Source organism: Apodemus sylvaticus, chromosome 6 (assembly GCF_947179515.1).
Source record: "Apodemus sylvaticus chromosome 6, mApoSyl1.1, whole genome shotgun sequence".
NCBI lineage: Eukaryota > Metazoa > Chordata > Mammalia > Rodentia > Muridae > Apodemus > Apodemus sylvaticus.
The window spans coordinates 84,830,785-84,850,087 of record NC_067477.1 but is presented as its reverse complement, the minus strand read 5'-3'; the positions used below and the strand labels follow the sequence as shown (position 1 = coordinate 84,850,087).

The 19,303-nt window shown below is 38.8% G+C and overlaps 1 protein-coding gene across 1 annotated transcript in view; it reads left to right on the top strand.

Moving 5' to 3' along the window:
* The first annotated feature begins 1,115 nt into the window (after positions 1 to 1,115).
* Etv1 (ETS variant transcription factor 1) overlaps positions 1,116 to 19,303 on the top strand; it is an 86,414-nt gene continuing 68,226 nt past the window's right edge. The window contains exons 1-5 of the mRNA XM_052185924.1: positions 1,116 to 1,460; positions 1,884 to 2,015; positions 2,866 to 2,953; positions 4,272 to 4,319; positions 14,153 to 14,206. Coding sequence (XP_052041884.1) covers positions 1,971 to 2,015; positions 2,866 to 2,953; positions 4,272 to 4,319; positions 14,153 to 14,206 — 235 coding nt within the window. The 5' untranslated portion in view covers positions 1,116 to 1,460; positions 1,884 to 1,970. The remainder of the gene's footprint in view (positions 1,461 to 1,883; positions 2,016 to 2,865; positions 2,954 to 4,271; positions 4,320 to 14,152; positions 14,207 to 19,303) is intronic.

Sequence of the window (19,303 nt, the reverse complement as noted above, 5' to 3'; positions counted from 1 at the left end):
AGTCTCAGGGCAAGCTTTGTGTGTGCCCTGGAAGACCACACTTTTCCCTTGATGAAGCGCAGAGTGGTTTGTCATAAACCATGCTCTTTCTCACCGGGCGTGGAGTGCCAGGCGCGCACGCTCCCATTTTGATGTTTCCACCATGTTCCATTTAAGGAAAGAAACTTTCAAATAGAAATTGAGAACCGCAGCACTTTGCTCAACGGAGCTAAACAGCTGCTAGAAAAGTCCTTTAGTTCCCAATTCTGGTCCCCGCCAGGGTCTCAAGTGACTTTTAGCACCGTGAAGCCTCCGCCCCGCTCCTCCCTGGCCTCCAGTTCTCGGTAGGGCAGCGGCAGCAAAGGGGACACATCAGAACTAAGCCCTGTGGGCAGGCAGCTTCAGAGACATTCTAGCTACCAAACGTCCCATCATTGTCCTTGTAACCCGAGCTCTCCCTGCTCTCCTCTCCTCCCCACTTCTTGGTGGAGGAAGTGAAATCCTCAAGTACAGTAAGTGACACCCTCTGCCTCTCTGTATACATAACAAAAGCTCCGGAAACGGCGGGGACGGGGGACGAGGGACGGGGGACGGGAGGGGGGACTTCTGAACTACCTCGTCCTCCCCAACCCCTCTGCGGCCACCGGAGGTTTATTTCCTCTCAGCACTCTCCAGGGTGAATCTGATTTTTATACTTTCCTCGCCCACACTGCTACGTACTCCTCCGGATCCTCTCTTCCAGCGCCACCTCTCCTGTGAAGCAGCTTCTCTTGCTTGCTTTCCTTAACAATATTTTCCTGTCCAACGGACGAAAGGAGATCATTTTTGTTGAAGATGTATTTAAAAAATTCTTATAAGCCCTATTACAGTGGTGATTAGTGTTAAAAAAAAATGAAAAAAAAAATAGCTTGGACCGAAAGCTGCTGGGGAGCAAGGCTGGAACACGTGGTGGGTGGACTCCGGGTCAAAGGTAGAGAAAAGGGATCGTGGACACTCAATCTGTACCTGAACCTCTACGACAGTGCTTTAAGGACATCGGCCTAATAATGGACCAAACAACGCTAGGAATGGGAACTGGTTGACTCGGTACACTAGGTTTCAGTATCCCTCCGGTCTTAACAAACACAGCGACTTAGGAAGGAAGTAGGTTTCCTCGGTGGCTTTTCCTGGGTGCGGACCCCGCGACTTCTCCCTGAGTAGTCGCGTAGGCTAGGGGCGCGGGAGACCCAAGGGAAGGGGCCGAAAGCTGCCTGATTGACAGCCCGAAATCTGATCTTGTGAAAGAGACGTGGAGCCAATGGGAGGCAGCGATCCATCAGTTTGGATTGGAGGCCCCTGGAGGAGAAGTAGAGGAAAAACCACCGAATTCAGCTCTGTCAGAGGCGCTTTCAGCTTCCAAGGGGAAGTGCTGGGCAATAATTAATGTTTTTATTAAATCTGGAGGGAATTTTTTGCAGCCGTTCGCCTAGCGTGGCCTTCAGGTGGGTATTTCCAACAACTTTTTATGTCTCTCCAGATAATTGCATGGTTGTGGGTTGCAAAAAACTATTCTTATGAAAGAGGTGTCTCCGTCTCTTTAGTCCCGTTAGGTGAAAAGCAAGTCTCGTTGATCGCCATTGCTAGTTTTGCACACGTTTGCGAGTCAGCGCTGCCTGGGGTACACTGACCGAGCAGGGAGCATCCAGAGTGTAAATAAATACATTGCCTCTTGTTAGGATTTTTGATACGACCGAAAGTATGTAAATTGTGAACTCTCTTGCCTCTCTTTGGATCCAGGTGAAGAAGGCGGCGTAGGGGAGGGTTATTTTTGTGAATGGGGCTGTCGAGGGTAATTAGCTATGCAAATGCAAAAGCTTCATTCATGATTTTTTTTAAAGCCTAAAAGCCATCTTGTTCCCCTCTAGGTTGATAGAAGTCCAGATCCCGAGGAAATCTCCAGCTAAATGCTCAAAATATAAAACACTGTGCTAATATTTGCGAAGAGGAGCAGAATGGATGGATTTTATGACCAGCAAGTGCCTTACGTGGTCACCAACGTGAGTGATCAGTTCGAAAGTTGCTGTTTATAAACTTGACTCGGACGGGGGTGGGGAGAGCCAGAGATGCGAAGGGAGGGGGCAGGGGGTTGGGACTGCAACTGCAGATACTTTATCTGCTTTGTTGCCACTGTAGGGCGACTCTGCTTCTAGAAGCCCTGTCTACAAAATGAGCTTACCTTTGAGTGATTCGGATAAGGCATAGTTTTGTTTTAAGATCCCTTCTTCGGGTTAATGTGTCCACGATGAGTGCAAGAGGAGACGGAGGGCAGCAGCAGCTGCACTCAAAGTTTGTGGCTGCGTTTATCTGCCACATTGAAAAGAACGAAGTTGAGACAAATGCTGACAATTTTGTGTTTACATGGGGTGTCTTGGGGGTTTTCTCCCCCCCCCCCATTTTCTCACTTTTCCCAGTTTTGCTTTGGCTTCTAATCTTACTGCGGGTGGGGGGGGTGCTGTTTGAGAGAATGGAATTCACAGTTTTAATCTGGAGTTGATTCAGAAAAAAAAAAAAAACATTAAGTGTTTTAGTTTAATGTTTTGATGCTGAGATTACGTGTAACCAGGATGAGGATAAACAGGAGTGTTAGGACATGCTCTGGGAAGCAACTCCTCTCCCTGGCTGTTGAACTCAGTCTGAGCTTTCACTGTCAAAGTCAGACAATACAAGTTGGAGCTCTCCTATGAACTTTTTGTTGTTTTTTTTTGTTGTTGTTGTTGGTTTTTTTTTTTTTTTTCTACTCAGAGAGAGGATACAGTAGGCTTAGGTTATGTATGCATGCTTTTTTAAAAAAATGTGTGACATCTGAGATTTATATTCTTTTAAAGGATTTTATCTTTCCCTTTGTAGAGTCAGCGTGGGAGAAACTGTACCGAGAAACCAACAAATGTCAGGAAAAGAAAATTCATTAACAGAGATCTGGCTCATGATTCAGAAGGTGAGGTTTGATTCTGAGCTGAACGCCTCTTTTTTTATTCATGCTCTCTACCGTCCAAAGGGTTCAATCTCAATCTCATCTAAAACATAGTGGACTCTGAGACATGGACCGCCCAGGCAGCCACTCACACAGTGGGTTTGCCTTGGAGACTATTTTATGGTCTTGTCACAAAATTGATGAGAGGAAAATAAACACGCAACAGTGACCTTCTTACTTTAAAGAGTATTTTGTGTTCATTCTTGTCCATTTGGCAGATAATTCCCTATACTGAGATAACAATTTCAAACTGTAACACCCTGGCTGGGATCAAGTAAGCAGCTCTGCCCACTGCTTAGGTTTTTCTTTCAACTTTATTACAAGTTGAACAATATAAATGAAGCCATATACTATTGTTGAAATTTTATGAGTGAGTTTGATGACTGTAGTTTGAAGTCATAAGATTTGTTGATAGGCCTTAACATGTTTACTAGATCAAACTTAAGGCTTATTGAATACTTATTATATTATTTAGTAAATTAGGCTGTAGTTTCTTCCTATCAACTGTTGTTAGGAGGTCAATATATTATGAATTATTTCGGCCCTGTGGGGCTACTCATTATGGATTGAAGAAACAGACTTAATTACTAAAGTTCACATTGAATTTAAATTAAGTGGACTGAATTCTAAAACTTCATCAAAATTTCATTCTCTTTAGATACTTTTCTTCCTACCCACCAAATGGCAGAATATAATTTGTAACTGATAATAAACCAAAGTGGGGCACTAATGTCTTTGACTTTTATAGATCTACTAAAGTAAAACATTGCATTTGAAGTTGCACCCTGTGTTGGTGTTGAGCTGTTTGGCTGGAAAATGTAACTTGGGAGTTAACGGAGTTCTGTTGGTATTTTGTACATAAAATTAAAATGTACTTGTTCTGTCTTTCTAATAGTTACCCCACTTCTATTTTAGCAAGAGTCAAATGTTCTTAGGAAAGGTTTCTGTACATAGACCATCTTAGTGAATTTCTGTGTATGTGTTTTTCTTTTCCTGAGCTTCTTAATTATTTTGAAAAAGAAAAAAAAAGATAAAAGAAGGTAATCTGATTTAGTTGCCTAAATATAATATTTAGTTGCCTAAAGAAATCTCTTAAAGTGTCCCTTAATTAATGTCATAAGTAAGCAGGATTATTGAGATACTTGAGATATGAATCCTGTGTTCAGTTGACGCTCCCTAAACTGAGATCATATTGAATGGCAGCGTCATGAGAAACATTTTCATTTAAGGAAGCCCGCAGACTGTCGAGTCTCAAGCTTGTGTGTTTGACTTGCTTTTTTAGAACTCTTTCAAGATCTGAGTCAGTTACAAGAGACATGGCTTGCTGAAGGTAAGAGGCACAACTGTCTTTAAAGGGGAAAAGCAACTCTAGAAGGGGGTGGGGGGAGTTCTGAACTTGCTGTCTTAAATGTTCAACCCAATTAATTGAGCTCTAAAGGAGCCACCTCATGTGTCATGCATACATTAGAGCCTCTGATGAGTTTGTCTTTGGGGACTCTGGGGCTGTACTACCCAGTGTCATCACAAATTACCAGGAGAAATTGCTTCTAGCTCACAATCACATCTGCTTTTGGCAAGAACTAATGCACCAAGACTTCAGGTTCTAAGCCTCTGTTCAGATTTTAATTGCAATTGATCAGGTTTATATTATTGTACCTCGAGAGACCTCAAGCCAGAACCGGCAGGCTTGCTCTTTCCCTTAGAGCAGCGCATGTGATTGTTTGGTGCTCTGCTGAAGGACTTTTCTGATGGCAGAAATTAGTTTCTCTCGGCTCATCAGGACGGGATGCTTCAAGATTTAAGTGCAGGTGTCTTCTTTCCTCCTTGTTCACAGCATAGAACGTTAGGTGTGTATGCCTCAGTTAAGAAATCTGTGGGTTTAAAATAAATCTTTTAAGGGGATTTGAAGGTTTTTAAAAATGTTTCATGTATTATGATGCATGTAATGTTTGTTGAAGTTTGACTTCTGATGTCTTGTGACTTTAATTAAGATTTAATATGAAGACATTTAATAGTATTTTAGATTTTTAAAAATTTTCTGCTGCAACCTATTATATCTTTTATTGTGTGCAACTTTGTTTATAGGAACAATGAAATGAGGCTTAAGAAAAGCATGACACATACTCAGATTTGCTTAAGGTGGAAGGTGTTTATTGGTTATTTACTATTTAAAAAATTTTTTTGGATATTTGTGAAATATTATTTCATAAGCTGTGTGTGTGTGTGTGTGTGTGTGTGTGTATGTGCACAAGAGTGTGTAGGGGGAATAGAAAGTTGCTGATATTTAAACATTTATTATGTTTTGTTATTTGCATACTTACTTTCCGAGGGGACTCTAATTCTGGTAATAGATTTTAAGATGGTTCAAAGGAGAGGGAGGGTCTCCAAATGGAACCCTGTGCCTCTCTAGCTGCTTTGAGGAAGACTGAGGAGTTTTTAGTCTAGATCTTGTAGTCAGTTGTACAAGTTGCTGTTAGCATGTAAACAAGTTTCTTTGTCTTGCTGATAATTCTATTCCTTCACTAGGGTTTTACTACCTTAAAGAATTCAAAATCATTGAAGTTAAATAGCTCTTAATTATCCTTTGAAAGGGGGGTTGCATTTATATGTTAATGAATGGTAAGTATTAGTGAAAGTTTTATTTAAATTTAAGGTAATTTTTGCTTGTCTTTAAATGAAACTTACTGTAATAGATTACTTAGTATTGCAATATAAACCATATATTCAGATAACTTTCTCATAAAAATTTGCAGAGGCTCTTATGTTAACTTTTATCTCTTTTTTTTTCCAAATTGAAGGCATTTTGTTTATTCAAGAATTTACTCTCTTACCTAAAATAAGTTACTATACTTACCTAATTGTTGTGGAAGGTTTATTGGTTCTTAAAGATATTGAAATTTGAAAACTGAATCCAAGTGAGTGCACTGGTTGGCAGGTTTTAGATGTGCATAACAGCTGTTTCTGGAATTTTAAAATGTGGATCTGTGGCAGACTGTTATCATTTTTAGTACATTTTCTTTCTTTTATTTTTTCACTTTGCACCTGATTTATTTGAGTCTTATGGCTCAGATAGGAGAGCTGAATAATTTATCTGAGTTTGAGTTTATCATTTAAAACAGTATGGAATATTCTTATCTCTTCATTACTTGCAAATCAACGCTGAAGGCTTATCTTTATATAAAGTAAACCTAGATAAGGACTAATGTATTTGAAGGAACATGCTTTTACTTAGAAAAGAATTCATAAGCTTAATTAAATACAGGAATTAATCTTGAGGGCTTTTCTTTACTGAATACCAGGTGTACTATTTACAAACTGCATTTTAGAATAATATAAACATTTTCAAAATAGATACATGAATTTGTATAGTTACGATGTAAGCAAATTTTATTAATGTAATTTTTAAGATCTAATAGTAAGAGAGTTTTTTAATGTTAGTGCACTGGTTTGGTCCTCAGCAATTAAATATAATTGTTGTGTACATATATTCTAATTTGGCATATCCTTTGAGTTGACTAATATTAGCTAAGAGATTTCAAAAATTAACTGGCTAATTTGTCACTAGTTTTGTTCATTTGTGTTCTTCTGAACTGGCAGAAATTAATGGATTACTAAACTAGCAAAGGATAAACTGTTACATATTTCTTTTCTTAATGTTCCATAGCCAAGAAAGTAACCATGGAGTTTTAAGGCATTTTGATCTTTTTAAAAAGAGACCACTGACAATTAACCAAGTTTCTCCCCTGACTTAGGATCCCTCTGGGAAGCCAACAGGTCCAAAAATGTTTTTAGGCATAAGAATCAAGTTTGCTACATTGTGTCATATGATAATTACATTGAAAACATTTCCCAAAGTCCTTAAACAAAAATGGTGCTTCTTGGAATTTTTTAATATGTTTTTTGCTTGCAAAAATTTTTATAAACTATAGCCAGTGCAACACATTGATTACTTATGAGTAAATGATTGTGTATCTTAAAATGTGTTTTATTTCCAAACCGCAGTTGAGGTAGAACAGGCAGGACTGTTGGAGGGTAAGGATAGAGTTCATATAGTCTTCTGTAAAAATATAATTGCATTTTCCCCTGCAACTTTATCTTTATACAGAGATCTAAAACATGTCTGTAAAATGTAACTTCACATTAGAAGCACTTTCCAAGCAATAATGCTGCAATTTTCAGGCTTGTAACAAATATACCACAACTTAAAATAATCACATCCTGAGGGAAATTATAAAGCTAATGTTTTCAATGACCACAATACCAGATAAAAGGAATAGAGACTATGCTTATATTTTAAATGTTACCATAGCTACTTTATATTGAACTTCACTATAGACAATTCTTTATCGATTCTCAATCCTTTCACTTAGATGGCTACTGACAGGCCATTGGAATTATTTGATTCCTTGAAATAGCTCGTTCAAATGTCACTCCTATCATCATTATAGCAACTTTGTGTTCTTAACTTGTTTTTGAAAAGCTGTAGTAAGTAAGTAGTCTCAAAACTTCTTGTATGTGTGTGTGGGGGGGGGGGCAGGGGCAGAAATAGAAACTAAGCAAGAAAGCATTGCACTTTTCTAAACACATCCAATCAATGCTTACCTAATAATACAACATATAAGAAAATAATATGTTGCAGTATATGTGTCATGTGAAACAGAGCTACTTTTGTCTTATTTTGCTGTGGTCTGGGTGTCCTGAGGTCCTCTGTTATGAATGAGTTTGAGGAGAAAGTCCCCAGTGGTGACTCACCAACCACCACCAGGGTAAAAGGCTTTCGGTGACACCAGGGAGCCAAATTGCAGCGTGCAGCCACAGCTATACCTTTGGAGTTTTAATATCAAGAACAAGGTTCTACATCAAATGACCCTGTTATCTCATACAAATAAAGAGATTACCTTTTGGTTTTATGAAATCGTCAAATAATACTCAGGTTGGTCTAGAAATAGAGACACTAATAGGTTTTCCTCAGTCTGTTTCTGATACAGCGTTTACACTCAAACTATGTTTTTATGATAGTTACTGGGAAGGTGAGCTGTTTTTATTCTTTACCTGTGGCCTCCATTACACACGGTGCTCATTAGACTTGTTTTTCTTGTCCAAATACCCTACTTCACGAGGAAAATAGATGACAGCATTGGCCTTAGTTTTGCTTTTCTTTCTTTTCCTTATTTGGCTCAGTATTTAAAACTGTAATACTTAGTGTGGTTCTATGAAACAGGATCTGATAATTGAGCATTAAGAATGAATATATAGGTCCTTAGAATTGGGTGGTAGATGATTCTTGGTGTGTGTGTGGGGGGGGAGTGTGTGTATGGGTATGTATGTCTTTGTGTGTGTGTGGTATGGAATGCTGTAAGGAGTTGTAGCTGCTCCCATACTTCTTTTTTTTTTTTTTTTTTTTTTTTTTGTAGTTGTTGCACCAGAAAGCTCTGTAAGATGTGAAAGGACTCTCATTTTTTCGTAATGGTAGAAGATCAACAAATGGAACAAATGTATTTTATGGCTAAATATCTGTTGGAAAAATGTAAATGTGGCTTATCTATGATCTACTTACAAAAGAGAAAAATTATAGAAAAAAATGCATTGAGTTGGGTATAGGGCCATTTTCTTTCTCAGAAAATGTTGACCTATGTTGGTGAAATGTTGCTGAACTTTTCCAGTTGAGTTACAAAGACTAATATCTTGCATGTTATACTGCAACTTTATTTCTTTGATTTATGTACAACTTTGTAATTAGAAATAATAAAAATAATCATAGAGGCAGACCTCTGTAGCACTAAAGCAAAAAACAATCTGGCTGTGAACTGCAGCTGGTTGGCTCTCTGGGCATCCTTTTTAAGTTTTCAAGTCACTGCAGGTCAGTCTAGTTCGAAATTGAAGCTGTTTGAGACCTTCCCGTTTTCCTGCTTTGAGTGCACACGCAGAGTGTGTGAAGCATTAAAGGCTTCTCTGTCTAGGGAAGTCCCCCTTCCCTTTCTGCTTAAATATGTTTATATTTCTGCACTAATTAGTGCTTTTACTTTGCAACCATTTTAATGTGAAAACCGGATGTGGTCTATAAAACCAGGTTTAGTGAACTCATGATCATTTTGTTCCATGGACTGAAGCCTCATTTTAGGATTAGAAGGGGTACCACAGCGCAGATGTCGACATTCTTCTTGTTTTACTTAAAATAAATCACACATTTCTTCAGGTAAATTCATTTCTAAACTTTGATCCGAATGCTATGAACCTCAACAAGGATCTCTTACATTCTTATGACTCAAAATTTGCATGATAGGCAAGGAAAAAAGACCATTTATTTAATTTATTACTCGAATTTATTTTCCTCCAGGGAATCAAACTTAAGGGCTTCCTACATGTTTGTTCATCAAGGGCTCTGTCACTGAGGGACATCCTAGTACATTTAGTGGTTTAGGGGTCCTTTCTTCTTCCCCCCTCCTTCTCCCCTTCCCCCTTCCTGTTCTTCTTTCTCCCTTCTTCCCATTAACCTTTCCTTATTTTCCACATACTTTCCTAAGTTTTGTATATCCATGTTTTTGGAACAAGGTGCGCTGGAAAGTAAGATGATTTAATATGTGTATATACATCTCTTTCCTTCTCTCCCTCCCACGCTCCTCTCTTTATGTATACGTGTGTGTCATATTTTAACGTGTTTCTCATTGGGTCTGTTTGAGAACGAGCAGTAAACTTGGCGTGTTTACCCTGCAAGTTCAGCTTCCTTGCTTCGGTTCTCTGGAAGGGTGTGACATGAAAAGATTGCGGTTGGGCCACATGGTTCATGCTGGACTGTGTTTTTGTGAATGGAGGCAGAAATCCAGTTCTGCCTGCTTGTCTTGAGGAAATGCTGAGGAGATCAGCTGTCTCATTCACGGGCAGAAAGTATGAGTCATACATCTTCCGCCTTGTTTGGCTCCAGGTCATTGTTACAGTGGATAGAACTGGTTTTAATTAAATATTAACCCCTTTAATACTTGACATTTGTTTCATTTGTAATTTTCCCACTCCTCCCCCGCTTGGCTTTAAAAGAAAACTCAACAGACAGCTAGCTTGTAAGAAGAAGAGGGTTTTTATTTGCCTGCAGCTAAATTGGAATTTTTTTTAAACGTTCACCATTTCTTAAGTGGCGAATACTCTTTTATTTAAACGTTGAAAATCGGCATAAAGCAGAGATAAGCTATATGTAAAAACTGCTCTTCCCCAAGGCTCTGGTGCTTAAGAACACATATTAAAGTTGAAAACTGGGGCATTGATTCTGTGACATTTTGGTTGCGATTAATACTTTTATGAATTTCTTTCCCAGAGTGCTGCTATGTTGCATCAGGCAAAGTATTAGAAAGGAAGCTAGATAAAGCCAGTAACCTGGAGTGCGCACAGTGTCCTTTTAGAGCAAGGCTTTGGAGACGCAAAGGCAACTGGTCTATTAACGTGCAATGAACTGATAGAGTCGCCTCAGCTATCGCCAATAAAATCGATGTGTTCACTCTTCATGAAAATCTTTTATTGGTCTTTGGTACACATTTTCTCTCCTTCTCCATTCTTTCTCTTCTTCCTCTTTCGTTACCTTGTGTACAGAAGAAACTTTCCCCAGAGATGATCACTTCGAGCATACTCGAGTAGACAGTAATGCAATGAAAAACATTTAGAAATTTTTAGTTGCGGATTTAGTTGGCTTCTATTACTAATTCTTAACTTTGGGCTAGGTATGGCTCGAAACAATATTTCAGACAGCTGTAGCTTACTTCCTCTTGGAATTCTTGTGAAGTAAAGAAAAAAAATGTAGGATACAAGTGTGGGGGATCAGTGTCATACTTTCCTTGCCCAAATCCAACTTGTGTTTTGAGTTAAACGCTTTTCTTCTCCTCCAGCGTCAGGTTCGAGGTAGACTTGCGCCTTTGACTATTTAAACAGGGTGCTCAATCTACTCAGTGTCGTAAGATTAGCTTCTGTGAGAATGTGAGTCATATGTTTTTTGTTAAAATTCTGTAATATGTTCGAGCATAAGTGTGAAGTACTTATTCAGTATGTTAAGGAGTTAGGACAGAAATAGCATCCTTCATCCTTACTCTTTTTACAAATTGTTAGTATGAAGCTATTTTCTCCGAACTGATGAAGTATACCTTCTAGATTCCTCTGCCCCTTAAATATTTTCCCTCTCCCCACACCTATGCCAACACCCAGCACATGCTGCACACCCATTGGGTCCTGCCTTGCTCCTACTCATGCAGTGATGTGTTCTGTGAACTGTAACTCTGGCTTATGAAACTAAGAAAAGTCTTGCCGAGAGCATATCTGTACCAGCATATTAAGTTGCAAATAACTCACTACCTATTTTTAACCATTTGTATAAACTAGCATTATATTATCATTGGATTATTGAAATGATCTTTCATTATTTTATTGCATTTGTCTGCTTTGTGCTACTACACTGGAATGAAGGCTCATTTTAAATATAAAATTATCTTATTATTTTGTTTTAGGCCTGAATATTTATCTGTGAACCATGGGTATGCCTAACTCCCTCAAATATCAGGTCCCCTAGAACTGGAATTAGAGATATGTGAGCCAGCGTGTGGGGTGCTAGGAATCAAACCTGAGTCCTCTGGAAGAACAGCTAATGCTCTTCCCCATTGAACCATCTCTCCAGCCCCACATGTTGGCTTTTCAAAAGTATATTTTGCGTCTCAATCTGTTTAGCCCTTTTGTTTTTGTTCTGTTTTGTTGTTGTTACTCTATGTAGATTCTAGATATCCTGGAACTCACTCTGTAGATGAAGATGGCCCCAAACTCAGAAATCAACCTGCCCCTGCCTCTCAAGTGCTGGAACAAAAGTGTGTACCATCAAACCTGCCCTGTAAAACCCCAGATTTTAACTTAGAAGGAAAAATACAAGATGGATATATATATATTGTAAAGTTCAAGATTTAGTTATTTTCTTGCTATTATTAATATGTATTAAACACCTAATTATTTTTCTTTCTCGAGTCATGGGCTTGCTTGCTTGCTTGTTTGTGAGACAAGGTTTCTCTGTGTAGCCCTGGCTGCGGTGGAACTGGCTTTGTAGACCAGGTTGGCCTCAAACTCAGAGGTCCACCTGTTTCTGTCACTGACTGCTAGGGTTAAAGGTGTGTGCCACTGCTGCCTGCTTCACCAAGTTGTGTTTTCTAGAAGTGAAAATAAACAAACAACCCTTCCCCCAACAACAACAACAAAAGCCAGGCCACAATCATGTTGAAAGGGAATTTGTGAATGTGACTTTTCAGGAAACGGTATAGTAGAAGATTAGAAAGAAGAAAGGATCTAAGATCTAAGTATGTGGATCATGCTTAAAGTATTTGATTTATAGGTTTCAAAAATCCCCTTGTTGCATTAAGGTGGGTGGAAGGTGTTAAGTGGCATTTAAAGAGGTGAAATTTATCCAACTTGAAAGTTATTAAACATAGTATCAGCTAGTTGAACAAGAAGAAAACTTGCTTCTTACACAGGCTGATTGAGCTGGTACCGGTTATGGTGGGAAGTTATTGCTGGTTAATTTTTATTTAGTGGTAGGGAATGGTGTGTCTTCAATAAAGTTAAGTACTGATATGAGGTACAACAATTAGAAAGGAACTGTGTGCTTTATACATTTTACTATTAGGCAAGACTATCCTGGCATAGCTATATTCTTGTCTAAGGTAAAGTAATTTATTCATTAAAGTATTTGCATTTGCAAAGAATGCTATTAGATAAACATAGGGAAAAACTATTACAATATTCTTTCATTTTCCTTCATATCACATAAGGTTATGTCATATAAATTCTGTTATTGTGTGAAATTTTTTTCTTAACTCACTTATGAGCCTGAAACATTTCATTAGACAATGATCATTGCTTTTGCTGTAGTTGTTGATGAATGTGATTTTAGACGGAGTCTCAAATTGTAGCTTAGGCTGGTTTGGAGCTCATGATGTATCTCACTAGCCTTAGAATATTGGTGAGCCTCAGCCTTCCAAATGGTAGAATTACATCCCTGGCTAAGACTGATTATTTTTATCAACATTCCCCACATAGAATCATTTAATTTAAAAAAAAAAAGACTGTCATCTGTTTTTATATGCCTTGATGGGATCAAAATTTATAGTATTATACAATAATAGCAAAGTAATACTGTCCAATGAGGTCACATTGAAAGTAAATAAGATGACCATTACATGTTCAGAAAGTTACAAGGAATCTGATTTCTGTTCTGTGTAGTTTTTTTTTATACAAAAGATATGCATATCTTTATGCTTGAAAATTCAATAATATCCTGCAAGATAGGCTATTTCAATGTCCATAGCAAAGGTGATAAACATTTCAAGATGCAAGAATGGACTTGTGCTTTAATTGCCCTGAATGTATTAAGTCCTCCCTACCAGTACCTTTTCTTTTCTAAAACAGGACATCATTTGATCTTAGGGCCGGTGAAATGGTGAGATTCTCTTCCTTAGCACAGACTAGTAGCCAGGAAAATATTTTGCCTGAATGGATGGCATTTGTTTTATTGTTTGTTATTTTATTATTATGAAGAAAATAGTTAAAATATATTGCTTTGTTGCATGTGGCCCCAGTCATTGGCAGTTCTTACATTCTTGCATTTTTATAACATTACACCTTGCTTTGAACAAGTTTAAGGCAAATGTTTTTAATGATTTGCAGGAGACAGAACATACCAAGAGAAATCATTTCTAAAAGTAAGAAGGAATTTGTGTGAATTCAAGTGATGTGGCACATCACTTGTAAAAATCTTGTAGGTCACCGAGGTGGTCTGCTTAAGCACCAGCATTGGGTAGATTAAAATGTCCTTAGTGCAACTCCTGCAAAATCCATCTGTGCATGATGTAAAGATCCTGTACCTTGTATTTTCCATCTCTTCAGTGTCCTTCTGGCCTGTAAAATTCAGAGGGACCACACTTGCTGCCATGATATTTCGGACACACTCAAGTTTTCCAGTTCTATCAATGGGCCTTTCTCTTTCCTCTCCTGTGTCTTGATCCTTTACATAGAAGGTTATATTGGCAAATAAAGCACAGTCATAGCTCCATCTATACAGGCCTTGCTTGACACATCTGATTTGATTCCTTATGTCTTGGCAGTTCCCCCTCTTAATTTTGTTTTTTAAATTTTCTTTTTCTTCTTCAGCTCAGGTACCTGACAATGATGAGCAGTTTGTGCCAGACTATCAGGCTGAAAGTTGTAAGTACAGCATGACTCATGTCTTGTGTTTCCTGTGTCTGTCTTTTTTTATTGTTCTTTCTATTTGGTTGGTTTCCACTTCTAGTGTCTGTCTTTGCATTGTCCCAGTGTTGTACTGGGATTGCAATCATGAAGTGGTTTTATTTGTCAGGTTGTGACATCAGCAGGATCCCTGCAAAGTATCCAGTGGTGTGTAAGAAAAGCAGAATTGTTAAAACACTGGCTTGTTCTCCATATTTAGTGCATTTCCTTGGAGAGGAAACAGGGTGTGCTGCAATTGTTTATTCCAATTTTGCCAGTGCGTTCACAAGGAAAAGTCTGGGTGTTGATGGGAGGCACAGTCATGCGAAATTAGTTATCCTATAAGTTGTAAAAAGATCTTGGTTTGGACATTCACTGGCTAATTGCATTACTCTGTATTCACAAACTGTCACCTGCTTTGATTTAATATTTAGCCTGACGTTTTCAGCTTCCAGGTTGCAGGAGGAGCACATCTGGAAGTAGCCTTTGGCTTCTTACAGCATCACTTTTGTGTTCCTATCCCTGAGCCTTGCTCCAGGGCCTGTCAGAATGCAGGAAGAGTGATTCATAGATACTTGCCCTCCCTTAATTGCAGAGTGAGCATTTTGCCTGCACAAACATAGTTGCCCCAGGGTTTACTGCTGATATTTATACTTTGCAATTCTAGCATTAACCGAGGCTACTGACCCATGAAGTAAATCCAAAGGAGATGCATGGTTACTCCTCGTTCCCCAGGGACCTGTTCTGACATAGCTGGTGAATTCACATCTCGATGGACAGTCTTGGGCCTTGTATTCTAGAGGCTTCTTTTTCATTGTACATGCACTTCTATGATAAAGCTTAATTTATAAATTAGTAAGAAACTAAGAGTGGTAACAATGAGCTAGAACAATCATAATGAAAACGTATCATTAAAGCAATTTAAAATTATAAACTTTCCCTTTCATATTTGGCCTTTGTCTGACTGCAAAAAAACTAAGCTTGTAGAAAGTGAAACTGTCTACGTGTAGAGAACATTAGGCCTTGTTATGAGAGTTTTCTGATGTATTATCAGTGCCATTTAAAACACTAACCTGTTTTGTGCTTTCAGACTGTTGGTGGTATTAGATGAGTTCGTGTCAGCAGCCTATACCTCATGGAAGTCATAGTGTAGACCTTGATCTCTCAAGCACCTATGTTAATACCTTCAGGTGACAGATGTTTGCTTCCAATGTCTGTTATCCTGAGCTTGCCAGGCATCAAGGGTTCTTAGAGGTTTCTTAAGACTAAAAGCCAGTTGAGAGGTCAAAGAAGAAAAGGTGTAAAAAAAGTGACTTCCCGGTAGTTTGTTTTGTCCCGACAGCTGGAGTTCTCCTTAGTTTCTCCAGTTGTGAAGTGACTCATTAAAGCTTTGTTCATCCAGCAGATGACAGGTTAAACTAAGAGACAAAAAAAAAAAAATCATGTTCCTCATAATATAGCTTGATTTTCAAACTCATTGTAGTAAAATGGAGACAAAACAAATTCCATCATTTTAACCAGCTTAAGTATAAAGTTCAATGACGTTAAGTACATTCTGATTACTGGACTATTCAGAATTTTCAATTAACCCTATACCCGTAATGCAACAGCTTCTGACTCCCCACCCTCTCCAAACATTGTTCTGTCTCTTTTTTATTTGTACTGAGAAGAGAATTTGATGTACTGTTTGATATCTGGGCACATGTATTTCGTATATCTCTCATGAAACATTCTTGAGATATCAACCTTAAGAACTAAAGACCTGTGGAGTCCCTGTCTTCTTTGGGTTTCTCAGTCTTTCTCCCTACTTTTCTATAAGATTTCCTGAACTGGATCCATCTAATGTTTGGGTGTGAGTCTCTGCCTCTCTTTTTACGGGCTACTGGGTAGAGCCTCTCAGGGAACAGTTATGCTAGCTTTCTGTCTTGCAAGCATAATGGAATATCATTAATAGTGTCAGGACTGGATCTTGCCTGTCTAACATGGACCCTTGGGACTTCCCAGAGACTGAATCAGCAACCAAAGAGCAATCGCAGGCTGGATCCAGGCCTCACATATGTAGCAGATGAGCAGCCTGGTCTTCCTGCTGGTCCCCTAAACAACTGGAGCAGAGGCTGTCCTCAAACTTGTTGCCTGCCTGTCTGCCAGTGGATCCCAAGCCTTTAAAGTGACACTCTTGTCTGGCCTCAGTGGAAGAGGATGTGCATAGTCCCACAGAGACTTCATATGTTTGTGCAGGGAGGATCGGGGATTTAACACTCTGACGGAAGCTTCTCATTCTCAAACAAGAAGTTGAATCTCGGATTGGGGGAGGACTTGAATGAAGGGGTACTGGGAAGAAAGGAATGACTGGTACTGGGTTGTAAAGAGAATAATTAAATAAATTTAATTGAAAAAAGGAGAAAAAAAGAGAGAGAACTAGAGACCTCCCAAACTCTCATAAGAATAGTAGCTAAGGGTATCTATGCAAGGCCTACACGTACTGATTGAATTGTGGGAAGAGAAAGGTCATCTTTCTGACATTTCCTTTTCTAATTTTTTTTTCCTGCAAGTTCAATTTGTCTCTCTAGTGAAAGAATGACTTCTCATTGAGTCATTTCATATCCGTATAACTGGTAAGGATTCAGTAGTGCAGCTGCCAGGATAGAAAACAATACCTGAAAATGATTTTTACTGCTTTTCTTATTCAACGTCTTTATACGGTTTTATTCTTGAGTGTTTCATCATTCACACTCACATCCACAGCAGTGTTGGCTTCTCCCCTCTGTCTTTTTTCTCTTTTGATTCCTCTTCACACTCTACTCACTGTCTGTCTATTAAGCAGATGACATGTGGTTAGGGGGAGCACAAAAATGAATTTTTACTTTTAGTTAAATTTGATTACTTTCATTTGAGACTCATGTTGGTTACTTTACTGAGATCATGAAGCTCTGACAAGCCACACCCACCAGGCCATCATTATCAACCCAGATCTCTCTACTCCTGGCTCCTCAACCTCTCCTGATGCCTCATGAGAGCCCCTATGTAAGCAGCAATATGTGGCACCTCCGGACTCACCCAGTACTTTGCTGTGTGTAGGTATAAAACACTTTTTAGACCAGCTGAGGCTCTAAAGGCAGTCCACACTAGAAAGACCAATGGTTTTATTCCCATATTGACAGTTTTATTTTTATTTATATTTTTGAGATAGGTCTTAGAAGTTTCCAAGCTAGCCTCAAATTCACGATCATGGATTATCATGGATGGTCATGGATGATCATGGATGATCATGGATGATCATGGCTGATTATGAATGATCACGGATGATCTTGAAGTTCTGATTTTGCCCCCACTTCCCAAATTATAGGCATGTGCCACCATACCCGACTGCAAACAAATGTGTCTTTTTGGGTCTCTGCTGTCCTTTTAAAATGAAGCCATTGCTGTCCAAGCTTAAAAAAAAAAATCTTGATTTAAATTGTACCTTCAGTTAGCTGCAAAAACCTGCAGTTACTGTTTTGTTCAACTGCCTCTCAGAAGCATCTCAGGTTTCCTAGCTCTGTTTCATCCCTGTTTCCTGTGTCCCCGTTCCTCAGTCTGCTGCCACACAGCGTCAGAATAGGTTTTGTGGTTGGTTTTCTTGTCTGTGATCCTTTTTCCTTCCAGCCTGCCCTTTGCATCCCCACATAGGTGTCTGGCCTTGTTAATTTTCTCCTTGTTCCTCTGGCTGGCCAAAGTCCTTGTGCTTAGGCAGAACGTTGTTCTATAATCCAGACCTTGGACTTCTTCGCACCAGGGTGTTGACTCTGATGCTTCCATTACTCCTTCCCCTACAGACATCTTGATATCTTTGCCTTTTTTTACTTTTCAGTTCTCCACAACTTTTTTTATGCCTTGTGCTGCTTTAAATGATCTCACTTTTGTGAGCTTTTGGTGGTCTTAGTTCATACTTGGTTCATACAACATCTTGTTTGCCCTTCTTGGCTTTCTGCTGCAGTCTTTGTCTTATAGAGTTAGTCTACACCATCTACTGTATTAGAGAACTATAGTTTTGTTTATATTGTTCTGCTTTGGGTTGTTTTTTTTTTTTTGACATTCAAAAGCTTTAATTCAGATTCATCATATATTCATATTGACAAATTGTCAAATATTCATAGATTACAACTAGATCCTGGAACCCAGTGTGGATTTGAACTTATGGCTATGATCTTACAGGGAATGTGGGAACAAAAAAAAGATAAGTTTTTATCTATAATACGGTCCTGGAGAAACCAAGCAGCCTTTGTACCTCCCAGGCAAACACACTGTGCATGGATGTTCAATCTCAAGGAGAATCATAAAGTTTCTCAAATAAAGACATAACCTACCCCAAAAAATGTATTTACCAGTCAGAATAAGCAAACAGAAATGTTTATCCAGCTTCTAATGACTGAGGCCCTCATACAGACATAATTTTACCATTCTGGATATACTTAAAACCCTCAAAGCCTGTTATTAAGGAAATCTTCAGTAGCTGCCTGTGCAGCTCCTCCTCGTTCCTCCAGCAACAAGGTGCTTGGAATCCCTGAGCAGTTCAAGACCAAGCCGAGCCCGAGAGCAGCACCTAAAAAGCTCTGGTTTGTTTTTAAAGAGTCCTGGTTTTCCTATACAGCTTTGGGCTAGCCAGGAACTCAGAATGTAGGCCTGGCTATCCTTAAACCCAGAGAGATCTGTCTACCTCTGCATTGCTCATGCTGGCATTAAAGGCGTGAACACCTTTAATGAGATTGTGATCGTCTTAAGAGTCAGGGGCATGTCAGATTTAACGTGCCTGCCATGTTACAGATGACCATAAATAAGACAGTTATCCCAATCATCTCAATTTTACTTTAGCTAGAAAATATTGACAGGTGAATGAGACCTAGAAACTTATAAATAAAATGTATTTATAAACGAAAACTAGAAACAAGGGTGAATATAAATCTAAAATGGCCTGATACAACTCATGGTAAGGCATAGTTTGTTTCAAGTTTTAATGGAGAAAACAATCTTGAGTTCAGCTGATGCTGTCCAGCTGATTTCAGTTGGTACTATGGAGAGAATAAGAGAATGATTTGA